The 17,562-nt window shown below is 44.8% G+C and overlaps 1 protein-coding gene across 22 annotated transcripts in view; it reads left to right on the top strand.

The window, feature by feature from the left end:
- The window catches only part of MACF1 (microtubule actin crosslinking factor 1), a 291,360-nt gene that overhangs the window by 143,480 nt on the left and 130,318 nt on the right, over positions 1–17,562 (top strand). For all 22 annotated transcript variants that reach the window (XM_053399045.1, XM_053399042.1, XM_053399053.1 and 19 more), the window contains 13 exons: positions 803–964; positions 2,017–2,121; positions 3,068–3,163; positions 4,814–4,939; positions 7,396–7,548; positions 9,024–9,178; positions 10,446–10,572; positions 11,689–11,872; positions 13,162–13,331; positions 13,520–13,698; positions 14,282–14,420; positions 15,888–16,081; positions 16,763–16,925. In XM_053399045.1, the coding sequence (XP_053255020.1) occupies positions 803–964; positions 2,017–2,121; positions 3,068–3,163; positions 4,814–4,939; positions 7,396–7,548; positions 9,024–9,178; positions 10,446–10,572; positions 11,689–11,872; positions 13,162–13,331; positions 13,520–13,698; positions 14,282–14,420; positions 15,888–16,081; positions 16,763–16,925 (1,953 nt within the window). The remainder of the gene's footprint in view (positions 1–802; positions 965–2,016; positions 2,122–3,067; positions 3,164–4,813; positions 4,940–7,395; positions 7,549–9,023; positions 9,179–10,445; positions 10,573–11,688; positions 11,873–13,161; positions 13,332–13,519; positions 13,699–14,281; positions 14,421–15,887; positions 16,082–16,762; positions 16,926–17,562) is intronic.

Here is a 17,562-nt window from a genome sequence, read left to right as displayed (position 1 = left end):
AGGGTGCAGCCGCCCCAGCGCCTTTTCCTTCTCATCAGATCAGAGACTTTCATGCATCTGTTGTGGTGCATGCTCTGGCTCTGGCTCATTTATGTATGCAATAAATGCATACCAGATTGCATGAAATTTGTCCACATCTTCAAATCTTCCAGCCACACATGCAGAACAGGTAGGTTTATCAACCAGTGTCACCCCACCCCACCCTCTGAAACCACAAATCAGTTAACAGTGCCTTTTCCCGATGTTTTACTACTTCTATCCTAGCAGCTGCCGACAGATAAATGTTTTGCCCCTTAAAATGTAGAACTGACTTAGAACCATCAATTTTTAATATAACGGAATGTGATTCTTCCCCATCCTCCCTATGCTACGATCTTCTTTTGTTTGTGCATTTTAAATATTACTTCAGAAATGGTGCATTATGCTTCTCTCATGTGATAGGTGGTTTGGTTTTTAAAACAGAGAAGGTGGACCCCAGCACATGTGTATCAGTAGCCATTGTTTGCAAACAGGACCTGGTGCCTCTGCAATGGAAAAGGGACTCGTGGGTGTTTCCTACTAACCCTAAAATATAATAGGAGAGCATGTAAAAAAAGGTTTGAAGAATAACTTGACAATGTGGGGATTGCTGACAAGGCATCTGGGAAGGAGGGTGGTCACCATCAGAGGAGTTCAGGCCAAAGGGGCCCTGCACTCCAGAATCCTGTCCTCACAGTGGCCAGCCAGAAGCCTTTGGGAGGCCCTCAAGCAGACAATCCCCAGAGTGGCAGGAAATGTATCAAAGTATGTTGTCTTTTTGCAGGAAACCTCCAGCTTCCGACTACACCACCTCCAGAGTTTGTATGGGTTTGTGTCTCGAGCGACGACTGAGCTAATTTGGCTCAATGAAAAGGAAGAAGAGGAGCTGGCGTATGACTGGAGTGACAATAATCCCAATATGGCTGCCAAGAAGAATTATTTCTCTGTGAGTAGGAGGGGCTGGATGTGGCCAAGTGTTTGCAGTGCCTCTATGGTGTTCTGTATTCTGGAAGCGGCAGAGTTCCACATTTCTAAATTAAGCTCTGTGTTCAGGAAAACTTACAGGTTTCAGTTTATTTTCTCAGAAGTGCCTTATTTTGCTTGTGCTTGCTTTTGAAATTCCCTGGTCAAGTTGCTGGGTGATATTCAACTAAGTTTTTCTCAGAGGAGACCCATTGAAATGAATGAACATGAATGAGTACATTAATTTTAGTAGGTCTGCTCTGAGTAAAAAAAAAATGACTATCACCCATAGTGCCAGTGAGTTTCGTCAGTTTCCAAAACTTTATTTTACCTTAAAATTTTATAACCAACTTTGCTTATATGTTTGAACCAAAGCAGCTTTTAGTAAAAATGGGGTGGGGTGGGGGTGTTATCAACAAAAATGCTGTTCAGCATGAATTAATAGTACGTAGTAGTATCAACAACCCCATTGAGAAGCAACCCCCACTCTCAAAAAATAACTAAATCAAGCCCAAAGGCTTTCATAAAGAGGGAAGTCTTAGCATGGATGCAAGTACTGGGGCTCAGCAGGCTACTGCTCCATAAAATAACCAGCCTCCCAGTCATTTAAGGCTTTAATGGTAAGAAGCTTTAATCACTTTGAGCTGATGATCGCCTTCATGGCCGAGAACAGATTTAAGCCTTGGTTTTCCCACACCCAAATTTTCTGTTCTTGCTCAAATGTGAATTGCTGTCAATGCTCAGAGTTCTTGCAGGCAGTGGGGCTGTAAAACAGCTGTGGCCAGCCTATGGCTGATCTACAGATTACATTATCCCTGACCAATGGCTGATGGACGTTGTAGTTCAGCAACATCTGGAGAGCCACAAGTTCCCTTTTCCTGCTGTGAAGTTTCATGGCTAAAGTTTCCAATACTGCCGCACGTCTGCGTGCCTCCTGCCAGTCTTCTTGTGATGCCTACCAACAGTGAGGCAAACCTATTGTCTGATTTTGCTATAGGGAATGTTATTGGTCCTCTTTGTGTTTCTGCTATGCAGGAGCTCACAATGGAGCTAGAGGAGAAACAGGATGTGTTTCGCTCCCTGCAAGACACAGCTGAGATACTGTCATTGGAGAATCACCCAGCCAAGCAGACTGTGGAGGTAAGAGATCGCTTGGAGGGGGGCATGCTTTGGGGTTGTGATTGTGAGCACTTTAACATGTGCAAGACAACTTCATAGGATACCTTGATGTATTTCAGTACGATTGCATCTTCTGCGCATTACCGTATTTTTTGCTCTATAAGACTCACTTTTTCCCTCCTAAAAAGTAAGGGGAAATGTGTGTGTGTCTTATGGAGCGAATGCAGGCTGCGCAGCTATCACAGTAGCCAGAACAGCAAGAGGGATTGCTGCTTTCACTACGCAGTGATCCCTCTTGCTGTTCTGGCTTCTGAGATTCAGAATATATTTTTTCTTGTTTTCCTCCTCCAAAAACTAGGTGCGTCTTGTGGTCTGGTGCGTCTTATAGAGCGAAAAATACGGTAATTCCATGGTTGAAGGCTAGCTGGCTGGCTGGTTGAAATTGCACAGATTAAATGCACACAAAGTTTTCCTGGCTTGAAAAGAGCTTTGCACCTCTCTGCCTTGCTTACTGGGCAAGGCCCTCTTGTCATGCCAACTCTGGAACCTTGGGTATTGTTGCATGAGATCTTGTGGGAACTCAGCCAGCCCTATGGAATTGTGCGAGAGCATCCCAGAGCTGGTGCACTGAGCGGGCTTTGCTGGTAAGCAAGGCAGAGAGCTTAAAACCTCTTTGTGTGAGCTGGCACGACAAGAGGGCCTTGTGAAAACAGCTGTTTTGAAGCCTTTTCTTACAGCCAGTTGCCCCTTCCTGTATTCCTGACCATAAGCCTTGATTGCGTGGCCGATTTTACTTTATTTAAAATATTTCTTGACTACCCTTCATCCAAACAGGGTGGTCTTACAATGGGCATGAATAAAACTGGTGATACCAGATACAAATTCAGCAAAGGTCTGAGCAGGCTGTAGTTGTTGTATGCAATTGTACAAAAAAACGCTCTTTTGTCTGTTGTTTGTTTTTTCACAGGCATACAGTGCAGCCGTGCAGACCCAGTGGCAGTGGATCAAGCAGTTGTGCTTGTGTGTGGATCAGCATGTGAAGGAGAACACAGCTTACTTTCAGGTACAGGGAGTTCTCCGTGGCTGCGCATCAGCGGTTAACTCATGAAGTCAATGCCCTGTTGAAAATTTCTACCACTTTTTTTCAGCCATTCTCCATCAATTAATAAGAAAAGAAATGGCATTCAAAAATGATTAAATGGCAGAGGAAATATCTGTGATATTTTCACGGATGGGGTGCAGGGATTTTCTTACACTTAGCTTACTTTAGAGATGAGTTTAGGGATGTGTATGAATGTCTTTTATTTCATTCTACATCTCTCTGGTGGTCTGCACTTCGAAGCCTCCCTGGGTGTTTGCTCTTCCATTAAAACCCAGGAAAAGGACACCATAGCATTAGCTCCTCCCATGGGTTTTTTTTTCCAATTCTGCAAGTATGGACAGCCAGGGAGGCTGCAGAGTGCTGGAGGAATGTTTACTAGAATGAAAAACACACATACCTCCTGCATGACCTTGTAATGCTAAGGTAAGGTCAAAACCCTGCACCCACCAGAATTTTAAAGGAATGCTTAAGTTCCCCGAGAATGAGGCAGCGTAACTTAAGCTTTTTTCTCAGAGGAGGAAATGTTTGAGTAACTGTAGGATAGATATTGACACATTATGAGTCAGAAGACACTCAAATGCTGCTGCTGCTGAGCAGTACAGAACCCCACCCCAGCCTAACAGGTAGTGAGAACACTACCCTTCTTCCCTCGCTACTTCTGCTTCCACCATATTTCTTCTCTTGTCTTATTAATTGTTAAAAGGTTTATATCCTGCTATTCATCGCAAGTGATAGTAGAATCTTAGAGTTGGAAGGGACTCAAGGGTCATGTAGTCCAACCCCCTGCAATGCAGGAATATCAGCTAAAGCATCCATGACAGATGGCCATCCAACCTCTGCTTGAAAACCTCCAAGGAAGGAGAGTCTGCCACCTCTCATGGCAGTCTGTTCCACTGTCGAACAGCATTAACTGTCAGAATTTTTTTCTTTATGTTTAGACAGAATCTCCCTTTTTGTAATTTGAACCCACTGGTTTGAGTCCTACCCTCCAGAGCAGGAGAAAACAAGCATGTTCCCTCTTCCATGTGACAACCCTTTAGATATTTGAAGATGGCTATCGGATCTCCTCTCAGTCTCCTCCTTCCCAGGCTAAACATACTTCAGAGTAGGATCAAATATAACAATACAAAAACATATAATCAACCTATCTCAAGCTTTGCTAGTAGAAGACTAAATCAGCTCTTGGCTTGTGTGATTTGGTAGCAGCATGGAGGTTGCAGACTGTACAAATTCCTGGCCATGCCAAGCAACTAGAGAAAACATCCTCCTTTTAGTTACTTTATTAGAGAGGCATCAATATAGCTTATCTTGGGCTTGTTTTCTCAGAATTGGATCAGGATCAAGACTTGTTAATTATCTTGATCATGTTATATTCTTTAAAAAACAGGTCCAAAATGAGCCATACTGGTATGTCTCTAATCAAATAACCCAAAAGAGGCTGTTTTCTCTGGTTACTGGCCTTCCTTTTTCATGATGAAAATGCCTTTGAGCAAGTTGAATGGATGCTTTCTTTTCAGTCTTTCAAGTAAATTCCGCTCTTTCATAAAACATGCAATAAGAAACCTCTGACTGGTATTTTGACAAAGGGGAAACGTTTTTGTGCTTTTGCAGTTCTTCAGTGATGCCCGTGATTCAGAGACATACTTGAAGAACCTCCAAGATACCATCAAACGGAAGTATTCTTGTGACTGCAACACCAGCCTGACACGCCTGGAGGACCTGCTCCAGGATTCCATGGTGGGTGCTCTTTGGGCAGATCTCAAGGTCATACAGATTTTGGCACATTATACCAGAATCATAGTTGCAAGAGACCACAAAGGTAATTGAATCCAGTCCCTGCTGATGCAGGAGATCATCTGCTGCAGCACCCCTGATAGCGGGTCATCCATTCTCTGCTTTATAATCTCTAACAATAAGAGTCCACACTTTCCAAGGCAGCCTCTCAAACAGCTTGTACCATCAAGAAGCCATTAGATCCTTTAGTGTCTGACATACATCAATTTGTTGTGATGATCTAACCCTCTCAGTAGTATCCAAGAATCCCCAAGTTTCCCCCCCCCCCCAGTAAATTTGCTTACATTGCATCTCCGCATTGCTTACTTCTTTGTGCTTTATTTTAAAAAGTAAAAAAGAATGTGCACGTCTTTTCAAAGTCTGCCTATTTTCCTCTCAAATGTTCCCAGAACTGCATTGTTTAACTATCCTTGTGTTTCAGTTCCACTCCCCACTATGAAATGCTTACTTGAGTGTGACCTCTAGCATGCTATTTATTTTCATTTTGCTAACTCCTCCTGCTGCTGCTATGAGCACATGATGGTGGCTTTTGCCACTGATTGTCTACCACAAATAGCAGTCGTTCACCAGAGTTTCGGGCAATGAGAATTTATTCCTGCAAAGCATGTGCTCTATCTCTGAGCTGTAGCCTCTTCCACCTTACACTGAGTCAACCCATTGGTCCATCTAGTCCAGTGTTACCTCCTTTGACTGGCAGCAGCCCTCAGTGTGCATGTGTCTTCACCGCTGTCTGGAACTAGATAAAATACAGCCATTGTGAGCAAGCAGTTGTATGGGAAATAGTATTGCTGTAGTCCCTGTCCATATAACTCAAAATATCAGTGTTTGATGGTTGACAGCAACTGGGGAAGTAGGCAGAAGCATTTGGCCACCATGACCTTTGAACGAGAGGAGCAGGCAATGTGAAGTGTTAGGACTGTTCAGTGCAGTGCAGGCTTTGCTGACAAAGGTCTTGGCATAGGGTCTTTGGCAAGAGTGGGGCAGCTCAATGAATGGAAAGGGTATGACTGTTTGTCGTTAAGTAACATTATAGCCAAAGGCATTGAGAGAGTAGGAAAGGAGGAAAAGGGGGTGCAAGACAAAGAGTGCTGGGAGACAGAAGGCAGTGCATGTGCAGGATGAAACAGAATTGTAGAGCTGGAAGGAACCCAAAGGCTCATCTAGTCCAACTGCCTACAATTCAGGAATCGCAGCTAAGAGCTGTGAGAAGGTGCACAGCTGCGGCTGATGGAGGGCACCAGGTTGGAGAAAGTGGGGAGGACATTTGTGGGTGGCAGAGGCAGCAGCCTCTTCTTGGATATTGACACAACTTGGAGATTGACTCAGAGTTTCAGGCAGGAAGGTGCACAAGTTTAAAAGTAATGGGTCTGGAGGCTACTGTGGACGTTGTGAAGGAGCCAGCATGCACAGCTTAAGGATGGGCTGCTCCATCGTATACCTGCTAATCTTACTGCAGTTCCAAAGCTGCAAAAGAGGATGGGTTCCTTGAGCCACGGAAGATGCATCAGCACAAGGTGGAGCCTGTCTCTGTCTTGCAATGGTTCTGACAGACTAAAAACATGGGACTGCTTCAGTTGTAGACCTTGAGAGCCCGTGGGAGGCAGCTTTTGCTGCAAAGGTTCTTCATTGGCAGTCAGAAGGGAAAGCTTTGGCCCATGTGTGAGATGCTTCCTTTATCAGAATAAATGAGTTAAAGTTGTATTTCTTCCAACCATGCTCCCCTGGGACAGGAGAAGGTAGCTTGTTTTAAACCTTTTCTTTCTTTCTTTCTTTCTTTCTTTCTTTCTTTCTTTCTTTCTTTCTTTCTCTCTCTCTCCACATTATTTCCCCAGCTTTCTTTTTTCTATCAGGTTTAAAATTGCTTAAGTACATACATTGAAACTACCTGAACAATCTTTTTCACACAGTTTTCATGCCTTCTTTAATTTCACCTTTTTACTAAAATCCAGGTAGTTTTTCTTTCTTTTTCCCAGTGAAAAATGATGGGTTTGGGCCTTGTTGCACTGTTCACTGTTTTGCAGATAATTCTGAATTTTGGACCTAGTAGTAATGTTGTAACTCTGCATGCAACTTTTGGAGTGGGGGGGGTGAGTGGGCAGGGAGGACTTGGAGATCATTGGTCCTCTTGCCTGGAATAGTATTAAATATGGATTGTCTCTGTACTCCCTGCCCTACTCCCACTTCTGCTTGGAGAAGTTGCAAATGAGTGTGTGTGCACACATGAAGACATGGACACACATACAACCCTACCTATGCTTCCCCTTGAAAACCCAAATTTCCCTTGACCAAATGCTAGCTCCTCAGAGGGCAGTGTGGGCATGAGGTTTCTGGCCATTCTTCTCTTGCCTGTCCTTGCCCTTCTGTTCCATCCATCCTTCTTGCCTTTCTAATTTTGACAGGATGAAAAGGAGCAGCTGATCCAGTCCAAGAGTTCCGTTGCCAGCTTGGTGGGTAGGTCCAAAAGCATCGTGCAGCTGAAGCCACGAAACCCTGACCATGTTTTGCAGAACACCATCTCTGTGAAGGCCATCTGTGATTATCGCCAAATTGAGGTGAGCTGATAACAGCTGACGTGAAACTTCCTTTGGATTCTGAGTGTTCTGTCTATTCCCTAAATCAGAAATCTGCGAGTTTAAATCCAGGCTCTTCCTCTTTGAATTTATAAACCTCTCAGGTTTCAAAGCTAGTATTCAGTGATGGCCTTGAGATAGTATGGTATAAGATAATACATAGGCAAAGCAATGATGATGATGATGATGATACATTGCAGTGTTTGACATAAGGATTACTGTGACAATTTGGCTGAATTTGAGAACATACTAGTATAGCTTTATCAGAACAAACAGTGATGAACTCCAGGTTTGCAGTTTTAAGCTTCCAGTTGAAGCTTATACTAAACTTTGTTTTCCTGTAATGAGGGCTAGTTAACGAAACTAGGGTGCCAAACCAGACTTAAACAACATGGGAAATTATAGCTTGTTAGAAACCATGAAGAAAATATGAGTTTCTTAACGTTGGCATCTGAATGCGATGTACGCATGGAATGCTTTCAACATTAAAAGATGTTGTACAAAGGTCCAGTAATATTGCTGTTTGTGCATGGAAGACAGGGTGAGAGTCAGTTCTTGGAGCATGGATGCCAGGGTTGGGGGAAGAGGTGGGTCACTTAGATTTTGATTTAGCATTGGTAAGAAGACCCAAGTCAAGAACACTTAACTTCAGTTGGACGAAAATTTATTTCAAGTGCCCTATTTCACCACTGTAAGAAACTAACTAGGGAGTCTTTGGCATCTCCTTCCTCTGAGATAGAGAAGAATAGTTGGAGATGCTTCTGCTGAGAGTGTTTTAGTTGCAGAATGAGGTTGGAGTATAGTAAGTCCAACTGCAAGTCTTTGCATGGGTGGGGGTGGGGAAAATGATAGATAGATAGATAGATAGATAGATAGATAGATAGATAGATAGATAGATAGATAGATAGATAGATAGATAGATAGATAGATAGATAATAGATAGACAGACAGAGGGAACGTAGAGGAAACCCATTCTCCATTTATTTATATCTCCTCCCACCTGTGCAAAACGGTGTTTGCAGGCTTACCTGGCTTTGGGGAAGTGGCATAAGGGCTCTGACAGCATCCCAGAGCCCTCGTGTCACCGACCCAAAGCTGGGGAAACAGCCCTCCACCTTGCAGGAGACCTGATTCAGGGGGTTCCTGACTTTATGCATTTTTGTCTTTACACATAGAACCCGGAAACCGAAACCCTGCGTAAGATGTGGGATTACTGTATGCAGCCAATATGGTGCCCTCCATATGTTTTGGACTACAACTCCCATCAGGCTCTGCAGGCATGGCCAGTGGCCAGGGATTATGGGAGTTACAGCCCACAACATCTGGAGGGCACCACGTTGGGCACCCCTGGACTACATGATGCCTAGGATCACTTTGTGGGAGAAGCAGTGTGGGGAGGACGAGGGGTGACAGTTTGACCATCTACTGGACCAGTGTTCCTTTTGCTGACCACACAGATCACCATCTGTAAGAATGACGAGTGTGTGCTAGAAGACAATTCCCAGCGAACCAAGTGGAAAGTGATCAGCCCTACCGGAAACGAGGCCATGGTCCCGTCTGTTTGCTTCTTGGTGCCCCCTCCTAACAAAGAGGCCATTGATGTGGCCAGCAGGTAAAGGGATCTTTCTTTCCTTGAGCAGTGCCAGGGTTCCTATTGACCTGGGGGTTCTGTAGGTGTGTGCATGTAAAAGAAAACAAAATGTTTGCAGCAATTTGGTGGGGGGTTGGGTCTGCTGGCATGTGTAACATAAACTTTTCAACATGTGCCCTCCCTGTGGAACGCCCTCCCACCAGATGTCAAAGAGAACAACAACTACCAGACTTTAAGAAGACACCTGAAGGCAGCCCTGTTTAGGGAAGCTTTTAAAGTTTGATGTATTACAGTATTTTAATATTTTTTTGGAAGCCGCCCAGAGTGGCTGGGGAAGCCCAGCCAGATGGGCAGGGTATAAATTATTATTATTATTATTATTATTATTACTACTACTACTACTACTACTACTACTACTACTACTACTATGTGGAAAGGAATAGTTTTCAACAGAGCTCTACATGTAGAACAAAATCTAGCTACTGGGGCAAAGCATACAGAAACCTAAGATCATACCTTTTGCCCCTTGAAGATTCTAGTTCTCATTGTGGGCCAGATGGGTACAGCATCTGTCTCTTTCTCCCAGAGCCAGAAAACTTCCCAGGCAATCAAACACTTTGAAGTTGGTATCTATGATTTTGCCGTGGCTCTTTAGCATAGGGGTAGGGGCAAGTTTGAACCTTTTTTAGCCCAAAGGCTACATTTATTCTGGGCAATATTCCAGGGGCCACATGCCCGTCCTGGGTGAGGCAGGAGGCAAAAGTGGGCAAAGCAACAAATGTGAAAGTTGCCTTTCTACAGTAGGCGAATTTCTTTGTACGTACAGAAAACCCTCTCTGTCCTCCAGCCAGCCAAGCAAGAAGTATCATCCAGGTTCAATGACTTATTTCAGCCAGGCAAAAATACTCGAGGGGTGTAGATGAGGAGGGTGTGTCCTGGGGGGGGTGGGGATCCTGAAAGCCAGCTTGGAGGGCTACATGTGGCCTCTGGGTCTGAAGTTTGTCAGCTGGCTTCTAAAAGTGTTATGTTGGAAATGGATTTTTGGGGGCAGTGGTAGCTCAATTCTTGCCTTTTGTGAGAGGTTGCATTTACCTTTTGAATATGAGGAGCTGCTTTGAACTGTGTCAGAACAACATTTCCAATACTCTCTTTGCCTGACCCATCCTGGGACGGAGACTTGCTCCCCCTGGCCTTCCTGAGTAGATACAGCGTAATATACCATAATTCAGAAGGTTGATGTCCACATGGTGCTGCAAACACCCAATTTTGAACTGCCTTCCAATTGTAGGGTGGAACAGCTGTACCAGAAGGTGATGGCCTTGTGGCACCAGCTCCATGTAAATATGAAGAGCCTTGTTTCCTGGAACTACTTGAGAAAAGACATTGCTCTGGTGCAAAGCTGGAATATGGAGAAGGTAATACTGCAAGCCCCAAAGTGATGCTTGCCAGTGAGATAAGGGTGTGCACAGCTAAAGCATGCCAACCGTAAAAGTGGCCTCCTGATTGGGTGGAGCTGGACAGGAAGTTAGAAGGTGGTGGGAGGAAATGGGAAGGTAAGGTTTTATAATAATACAAGACTGAAGAATTGCATGTGCAGTGGGGTGAGGGTGAGACCCCTTGGCAACCAAAGACTTCCTTTAGTAAAATCAGCCCAATAAAATAAGTTGTTTTCATATGCCACCAATATAGTGCCACTTCACAGCATAACCAAAAAGAACATCCTGCTTAAACTCCTGAATTTAGAAGATTATAGAATGATAACTAACCACTTCTTCTTCATATAACAACCCCATTACACAAATATCACCCCTTGGCCACTGAAAACCAAGGCCAGCTCAAACAAATACATTGCAGAGGAGGTAGCTCTGCCACTCTGTTGCTTCAAAAACAATAAGAACTTTGGCTTAGTAAAGACCAACCAACTTTATTGTGGCATGAACTCTTATGGGCTAAGCCCCATTTCACCATATACCTGAAACTTTGTGTTATCTGCCAAAGTAGGTACTGGCCTACAAAAAGTGATGCCATAATAAGTCTGTTGGTGATAAGATACCACAAGATTCTTTATCCATGTGAATCAAAAGCAAGGAAGGTGCCTTAGATTTGTTTCATACACATGTTGCCTCCTACTCAGAGCTGGTCTTGTGTGTGTTGCTTGTCTCCAGTGACATTACAGTTACTGGCCAATAGGCACGCATGTCCTTCTGAGGGGGCAATAACATTGCTAGCACCTTTGCAAAGTTAAATAGAGTCCAGTATGGTTTCTAATTGGATGTGGGGGGCATGTGTTGGGATTTCTGCATTTCAAAGGTTTGGACTAGATGACCCTCGGTGTCCCTTCCAACTCTAGAATTCTAAAGCTTGAAGCAACAAACACCTGCAAAACTTGCTTGACTGGAGCCAGCAATGAGACAAAAAACAATACCTACCATTTTCGTCATCTTTGCCCGTTGTTTCTAAGCGTTGTTCATCTTCACTTAGCCCTCATTGTGAACATGTCCCCTTTGTGTTTGTGTGTGTGCAACTCACAGCTCAGGGCCCTGGCCCCAGGGGAATGCCACCAAACCATGAGGAGCCTGCAGGTGCACTACGATGATTTCTTGGAGGACAGCCGAGATTCGGAGCTCTTCTCTGTAACAGATCGGCTGCGCCTAGAGGAGGATGTGGACTCATGCAAGGAGCACTTCCAGCAGCTTTTGCAGTCAATGGAAAATGGTAAGCTGTCTGAGCCTAGATTAGCTTTGCCAGCCTGGTGCCTCCTTCCTTCCATCAGCTCTGGGCTTGGTGAAGCCTGGCCTAGATGATTAATATTCTATGGCCTTTTAAAGGTGTTTGTGGGAGGTGAGGTTATGGTTTTGTTTTGGTTTTAACTATTTATTTTGTGCTTCTAGCCCAGGGGTCAGCAAACTTTTTCAGGAGGAAACTTTTTTTCAGGAAAACTTTTTTTTCCCCGAAAGCACACACCCACACCCCACCGATGCCACTCACACTGGCGACGCCTTGTCTTCGGCAGTGTCGCCGTCCTCTGTCTTAGTGGGGCACAGAGCCCATGCCGCTGACCTGGGCGGCGGAGGCAACCTCCACGTTACTGCCGCTTCCTTCTCGCTCGGCCGCCTCAGCAGGGAGAAAGGGCATCCAGAGGCGTCCACGGCTTCTAATTGGCTGCAGGAGCTTCCTGTGTCTGTTTAGTGTCTGTTTAGTGCGGGGACTGACTGAGCGGGCGGCAGGGTTCACAAGGTTTGTGGCCCTGATTAACGAGCCCGGTGGGCTGTATCTGACCCGTGGGCCTTAGTTTGCCGACCTCTGTTCTAGCCTGTATTTTTATTTGTGAACTGCCCTGAGATCTTCTGATGAAGGGCGGAAAATAAATGAATGAATGGGAATATTTGCAGTGTGAGAGATGGAAGGAACAATAACTGTTTCATTCAAGGGTGAATCTGGCCGCCAAATCAGTGTTTTTTCTGGCCCCAGGAGCTCTCTCCTGTTTTGATCAAGATGTGGTAAAAGTCTTGAAGGAAAGAAACATGTTTATCCAATTTTGTCACTCTTTGGATCTTGCACATTAACTTGCCAGGTGTTTTACTTGACAGTAAAATAAACACATGAGGGGCACTATAGGGATGAGCAGGCTAGCTGTACCCCTTGCAAAGTGGAGGCTCCCTACACATTTCATAACCCTGAAAATCAGGGATCTCAAATGTACAGTCCTCTAAAGCAGATTCTAAGGTTTGGTTCATGACACTGCACTGTCCACTGTAACCATTAGTGATTCCCCCAGGGTCTCTTGCAGATCAAGGCCTTTATTTCCCAACCCTGCTATCTTCTGAGGTCCTTTCTAATCAAAGATGCAAGGGACTGGGGCTGGATCTGTGGCCTTCTGCATGCAGAACATGGAGCTTCTATTGCGCTTCCAAACAGCAGTAGTATTTGACCCACATCTGAGCACATGAAACAGCTGGAGGAAGATTTCAGTTATTTTGCTTTTGTTGTACATGTGTGAACAGAGGACAAAGATGAGACTGCTTCTCGGACATACCTCTCTGAGCTGAAGAATATTCGGCTTCACCTGGAGGAGTGTGAACAACGTCTGGTGGGCACCATCCGGACGCCAAGCAGCACAAGAACGGATGGGGACGCCCTGCAGGAAAACACTTTCCGGCTTGCCGAGCAGGAGGTTGGTGTTTTATAGTCTTCGGGGAATATTCCAGATTTTGGACAGTATGACTGAAAAGTCCCTTCTTTGACTTGTTGCATCCCCCAGCTTAGTTCTTGCCCCTGCTGACCGTTGCTGTGAAGGCAGATATGTAGCATGAAAGGTCAGCATCTCTGCTCTTGCTCACTAACACCTGTTGGTCTCTGCAGAGATTGAAGGAAGATTTGAATCACTTGAAGGATGACATGGAGCAACTTTCTGAGAGATGCACTATTTTCCTGCACAAGTCTCCAACGGGAACCAGCACCCCACACCTTCGTTCTGAACTTAACCTGCTGGTGGAAAAGATGGACCATGTCTACGGGCTCTCAACTATCTATCTGGACAAGTGAGTTCTTATAGTTGTCTTGTTATCAAGTCAAGAGAGGGAACCAGTTGTTGCTGTATGATAGGAACATACACACAGACCATTGGTCCTTCTAGCTCAGTACTGACTTTGAACCTGAAAGCTTTTACATACAGAGTGTGTGCTCTGCTGTGGTTACTCTGTAAAATGTAGAGACCTTTTGGCTGTTAGCATCCTAGTACATGAAGAGTGGTTTATGCAATCCCCTGGAATGCATTCGGTGGGGCTTATTCAGTCCCGTAGAATCCAGTAATTTTTGGAGAATTCCCAGAGGAAATGACCACTGGATTCCATTTTCTCAAAGCCAGTTGCTTCAGTTGCTTCTGACTGGAATAGTCTAGCAACACTAGAATTCTGAGATCTATGTTGAGCTTAAGTGATGCAGATCTTAATTTTGTATGTACTTGCAGTGAAGGAGGGAGGCCAGGAGTGGCAGTCATTTTGGGAGCCCCTTAGGTTGCGATGACATCCACCCACTTGGCCAGATACAAGCATGCTGATGTGCCACCAAATAAAAGCTTATCGTAGTTTCAGGAAGTGAAGTTTCCCTTTTTTTATCTGATAGGTTAAAGACTGTGGACGTTATCATTCGTAATACCCAAGGAGCTGAGTCTTTGGTCAAAGGGTATGAGGTTAAACTGAGCCAGGAGGAGGCTGTGCCTGCGGACCTAAGTGCCATTCAGTCTCACCGAGCCACATTACAGGTAAGCTTTTCCCTCCACCAGCTGGGTCCTCTGGGTGGGGAGATGCCTGTCTCATGTGGCTGCAAATTCTTACTGTCCTGATGAAGCTTATTGCTGCCTGATGGTGAACAGCAAACAAAACAGCTGTGCCTTTCAGGCCATGTTGCTCCTCAGGCTGATGCTGATAGCTCTTGGCAATGAGTCTGGCTTGTGCCAAGCTGATGAACACAGCATCTTGCATCTCCTGCCCTCTAGCGTCTGCCTGCTTCAACAGATGTACTTTGGATCTCCCAGCCATTCTGTGGGTGGACAAGAAGCCATTGTTTATTGAAGAAATGTACATACCCTCCTTGAGCCAAATAGTTTTGTTTTTTTAATCAAATACCTTTTAAGATCAGTAAATGAAGTTAGGTATTTACAAATGCATCAGCTTGAAACAAACAATGCAAACATTATTTTATTCCAGAGGCGACTACCCTGTGGACCTCCATATGTTGTTGGACTCTAGCTCCCATTAACCCTAGCCAGCATGGTCAGCAGTCAGGAATCAAGAGGAGTTGCAGTCCACCAACATCTGGAGGGCCACAGGTGTCCCATCCCTGTAACAATAAGCTGCAGTTAAATTTAAGGCCTGAAGGGAAAGACTTGGATTGGCAGTTATGTGAATTCAGTGACCAGGTACTGCTAAGTGAAGCCATGGTTTAGCACAAAGGTGCAAGTTTCCAGGGAGAACGCAGCTGCTTGGCTCTTCTTCTGATCCTGCTGCTGCTGCCGGACTGATGTGAGTTTCACCATGGTTTGGCTTAGCATAACATCTGAACCCAGGTTTGTGGTTTATCCCAGATAAACCGCAAGTGGTAAGTCGTAGAACAACACTTGATTATGGATTTTGGTTGTCTAGAGTGACATAAACCATGAGCTCAGGTTTGGGTGTAATGCTAAGCCCAACTGTGGCTTAGGTTATGGCAACATGGTGGTGGCAGGATTGGAGGAGGAGAAGAGTGACCACAATCACCTGTCCGGAGGCCCACAAGCTTGCCTGTTTTGGCTTAGCATTGTGTGTGAACTGAGTCAATGTCCTATTATTTTTATATGCTTGGCTTTGTAATCACTCTCTAGACAGATGTGGTATTTTTAGTTCTTTTTAACGTGTGTTGATTGAAATGATTATGTATTTATCATTTTAGCTATATAATAATATGCCCCGAATTCATTGAGCAAAGAGTAGTATAAAACCTTAATAAATAAATATTCACAGCACTGCGAACCTAGTGCCCTTCAGACATTTTGCAGAACAGTTCCACACAGCCCCAGCCAACATGGCAGTGCTGGCTGGGGCTGATGGGAGTTGCAGTCCAAACACATCTGGGGGTCACCAGGTTGGTTAAGGCTGAGCTAGAGGATCGGTTCTTGCAGCCTGCCTATTCTTTATTTCAGTCATTCTCAATCAGCGCTTCTCTCTCTCTTTCTCCATTTTTAATGCTGCAGCAATGGATCAGTGAAGTGAACGATAAGGGCAGTGTGTTTGCTATGTTGGAAGATGACTTGGCAAGAGCTAAAGTTGTGACAGACCAGCTGTACCGTCTGAAGCAGGAGCGCAGTCCGGACCTGGAGCGCTACCAGGAGAAAGGGAGCCAGCTCTGGGATCGCTGGCAGAGGGTCAGCCTACAGATCGAGACTCGGTGAGAAGAACCACCTCTGGGCAACTGCTTTCTCACTGATAGGCTAATCCACACTTTTCTATTTGTTGCCCTCCAAATGTTTCAGACTGCAACTGCCAGCTACTCCCTTTTTGTTTTCTGTACCCTGCTCTGGGATTCCTTGGGTAATAAATGATTTAAAATAAAGGAATATTAAAACAAAAGAGAGAAAATAATGCCTACCCGTACCTCATATGTTACTGCTTTTGAGAAGGACATGAGCCAGTTCTTGCACAGGAGAACAGAGAAGGGCTCTGCAGAGGCTTTTGTTGCTGTTTCTGCTAGGCAGGAAGGGGTTAAAGAGTCTTGCAGGAAGTGAGGGTAGATGCCAGTGTTGCTGCTGTCACCAGATCAAAATATGGCTCTTGGTAAAGATTAGTTACCCAACATGGATTTGCCACTGGAATTATAGGTTGTTTTAGCGCTCATCTAAAAGTTCTAAGTGCCAAATCTTGCAGGATTCCACCATTCCAGGTCTTTAGTAAACCATCCCAGATTGCAAGCCTCTACAGGGCAGAACCTAATCCTCTTTTCTTTTTTACTTGAGAAAGTGTCATACACAGCAAAACTGTTCTTACATCAAAGCAATATTGTTCATACAACTTCAGGCTCATAGTTTTATCTCAGTCACATTTTCTCTTCCTCCTCTTCATCTCTTGACAGCCGATCAGAGCTAGAGAGTATTGAGGAAGTACTGAGTGATTACCGGAACTGTCATGGGGCACTGATCCAGTGGATTGAGGAGACCACAACGCAGCAGGAACTGATGAAACCTGGACAAGCGGAGGATAGCAGGGTCCTTTCAGAGCAACTCAGCCAGCAAATGGTAAGGCCCGGACAAAGCCACTGTTGCTTAAGCCATGGTCGGCTTAACAAATCACAGGTTAACTGCAAGTTATTCTACCAATGATCAAACAAATCATGGCTTGTTTCTCCAGAGTTTGTTTTGCCTTCCAGCTGCTCTTGCCTCATGTATTTGTAGCGTCTGAGGGTGGGGAGTGACCAAAAAACCATTCTTAAGGAAGGGCACTGGGTTTGTGCATAATGCAAAGCCATAGTTAAAATTAATAAGCTTTAGGATTCGTGGAGAACAAAGCAGTTAATAAATAGATTATTAGTGACTGCTAGTAATAGAATCATATAATTGGAAGGGACTACAAGTATCATCTAGTACAACCCCCTAGAATGCAGGAATCTTTCGCCCAAGAGGGGGACATGAACCCACAACCCTGGGATTAAGAGTCTCATGCTCTACTAACTGAGCTATCCCTCTGAATACCAGTTTCTGGGAATCTGTGTGGGAAGACAGCTCTTGCATTTGGGTCCTGCTTGCATCTGGGAAAGACTATGCTGGACTAGATGGATCTTTGACCTGATCCAGCTGGTTGTCTCTTATGGCTTTTTGAAGGAAAAGAACCATAAATTAGGAAGGCGGGGGTGTCCCTAGCTCAGTGACCGACTGA

Source organism: Podarcis raffonei, chromosome 8 (assembly GCF_027172205.1).
Source record: "Podarcis raffonei isolate rPodRaf1 chromosome 8, rPodRaf1.pri, whole genome shotgun sequence".
NCBI classification, from domain to species: domain Eukaryota; kingdom Metazoa; phylum Chordata; class Lepidosauria; order Squamata; family Lacertidae; genus Podarcis; species Podarcis raffonei.
Note: the sequence above shows the minus strand (reverse complement) of the source record. Positions and strands in the feature narration are given on the sequence as shown.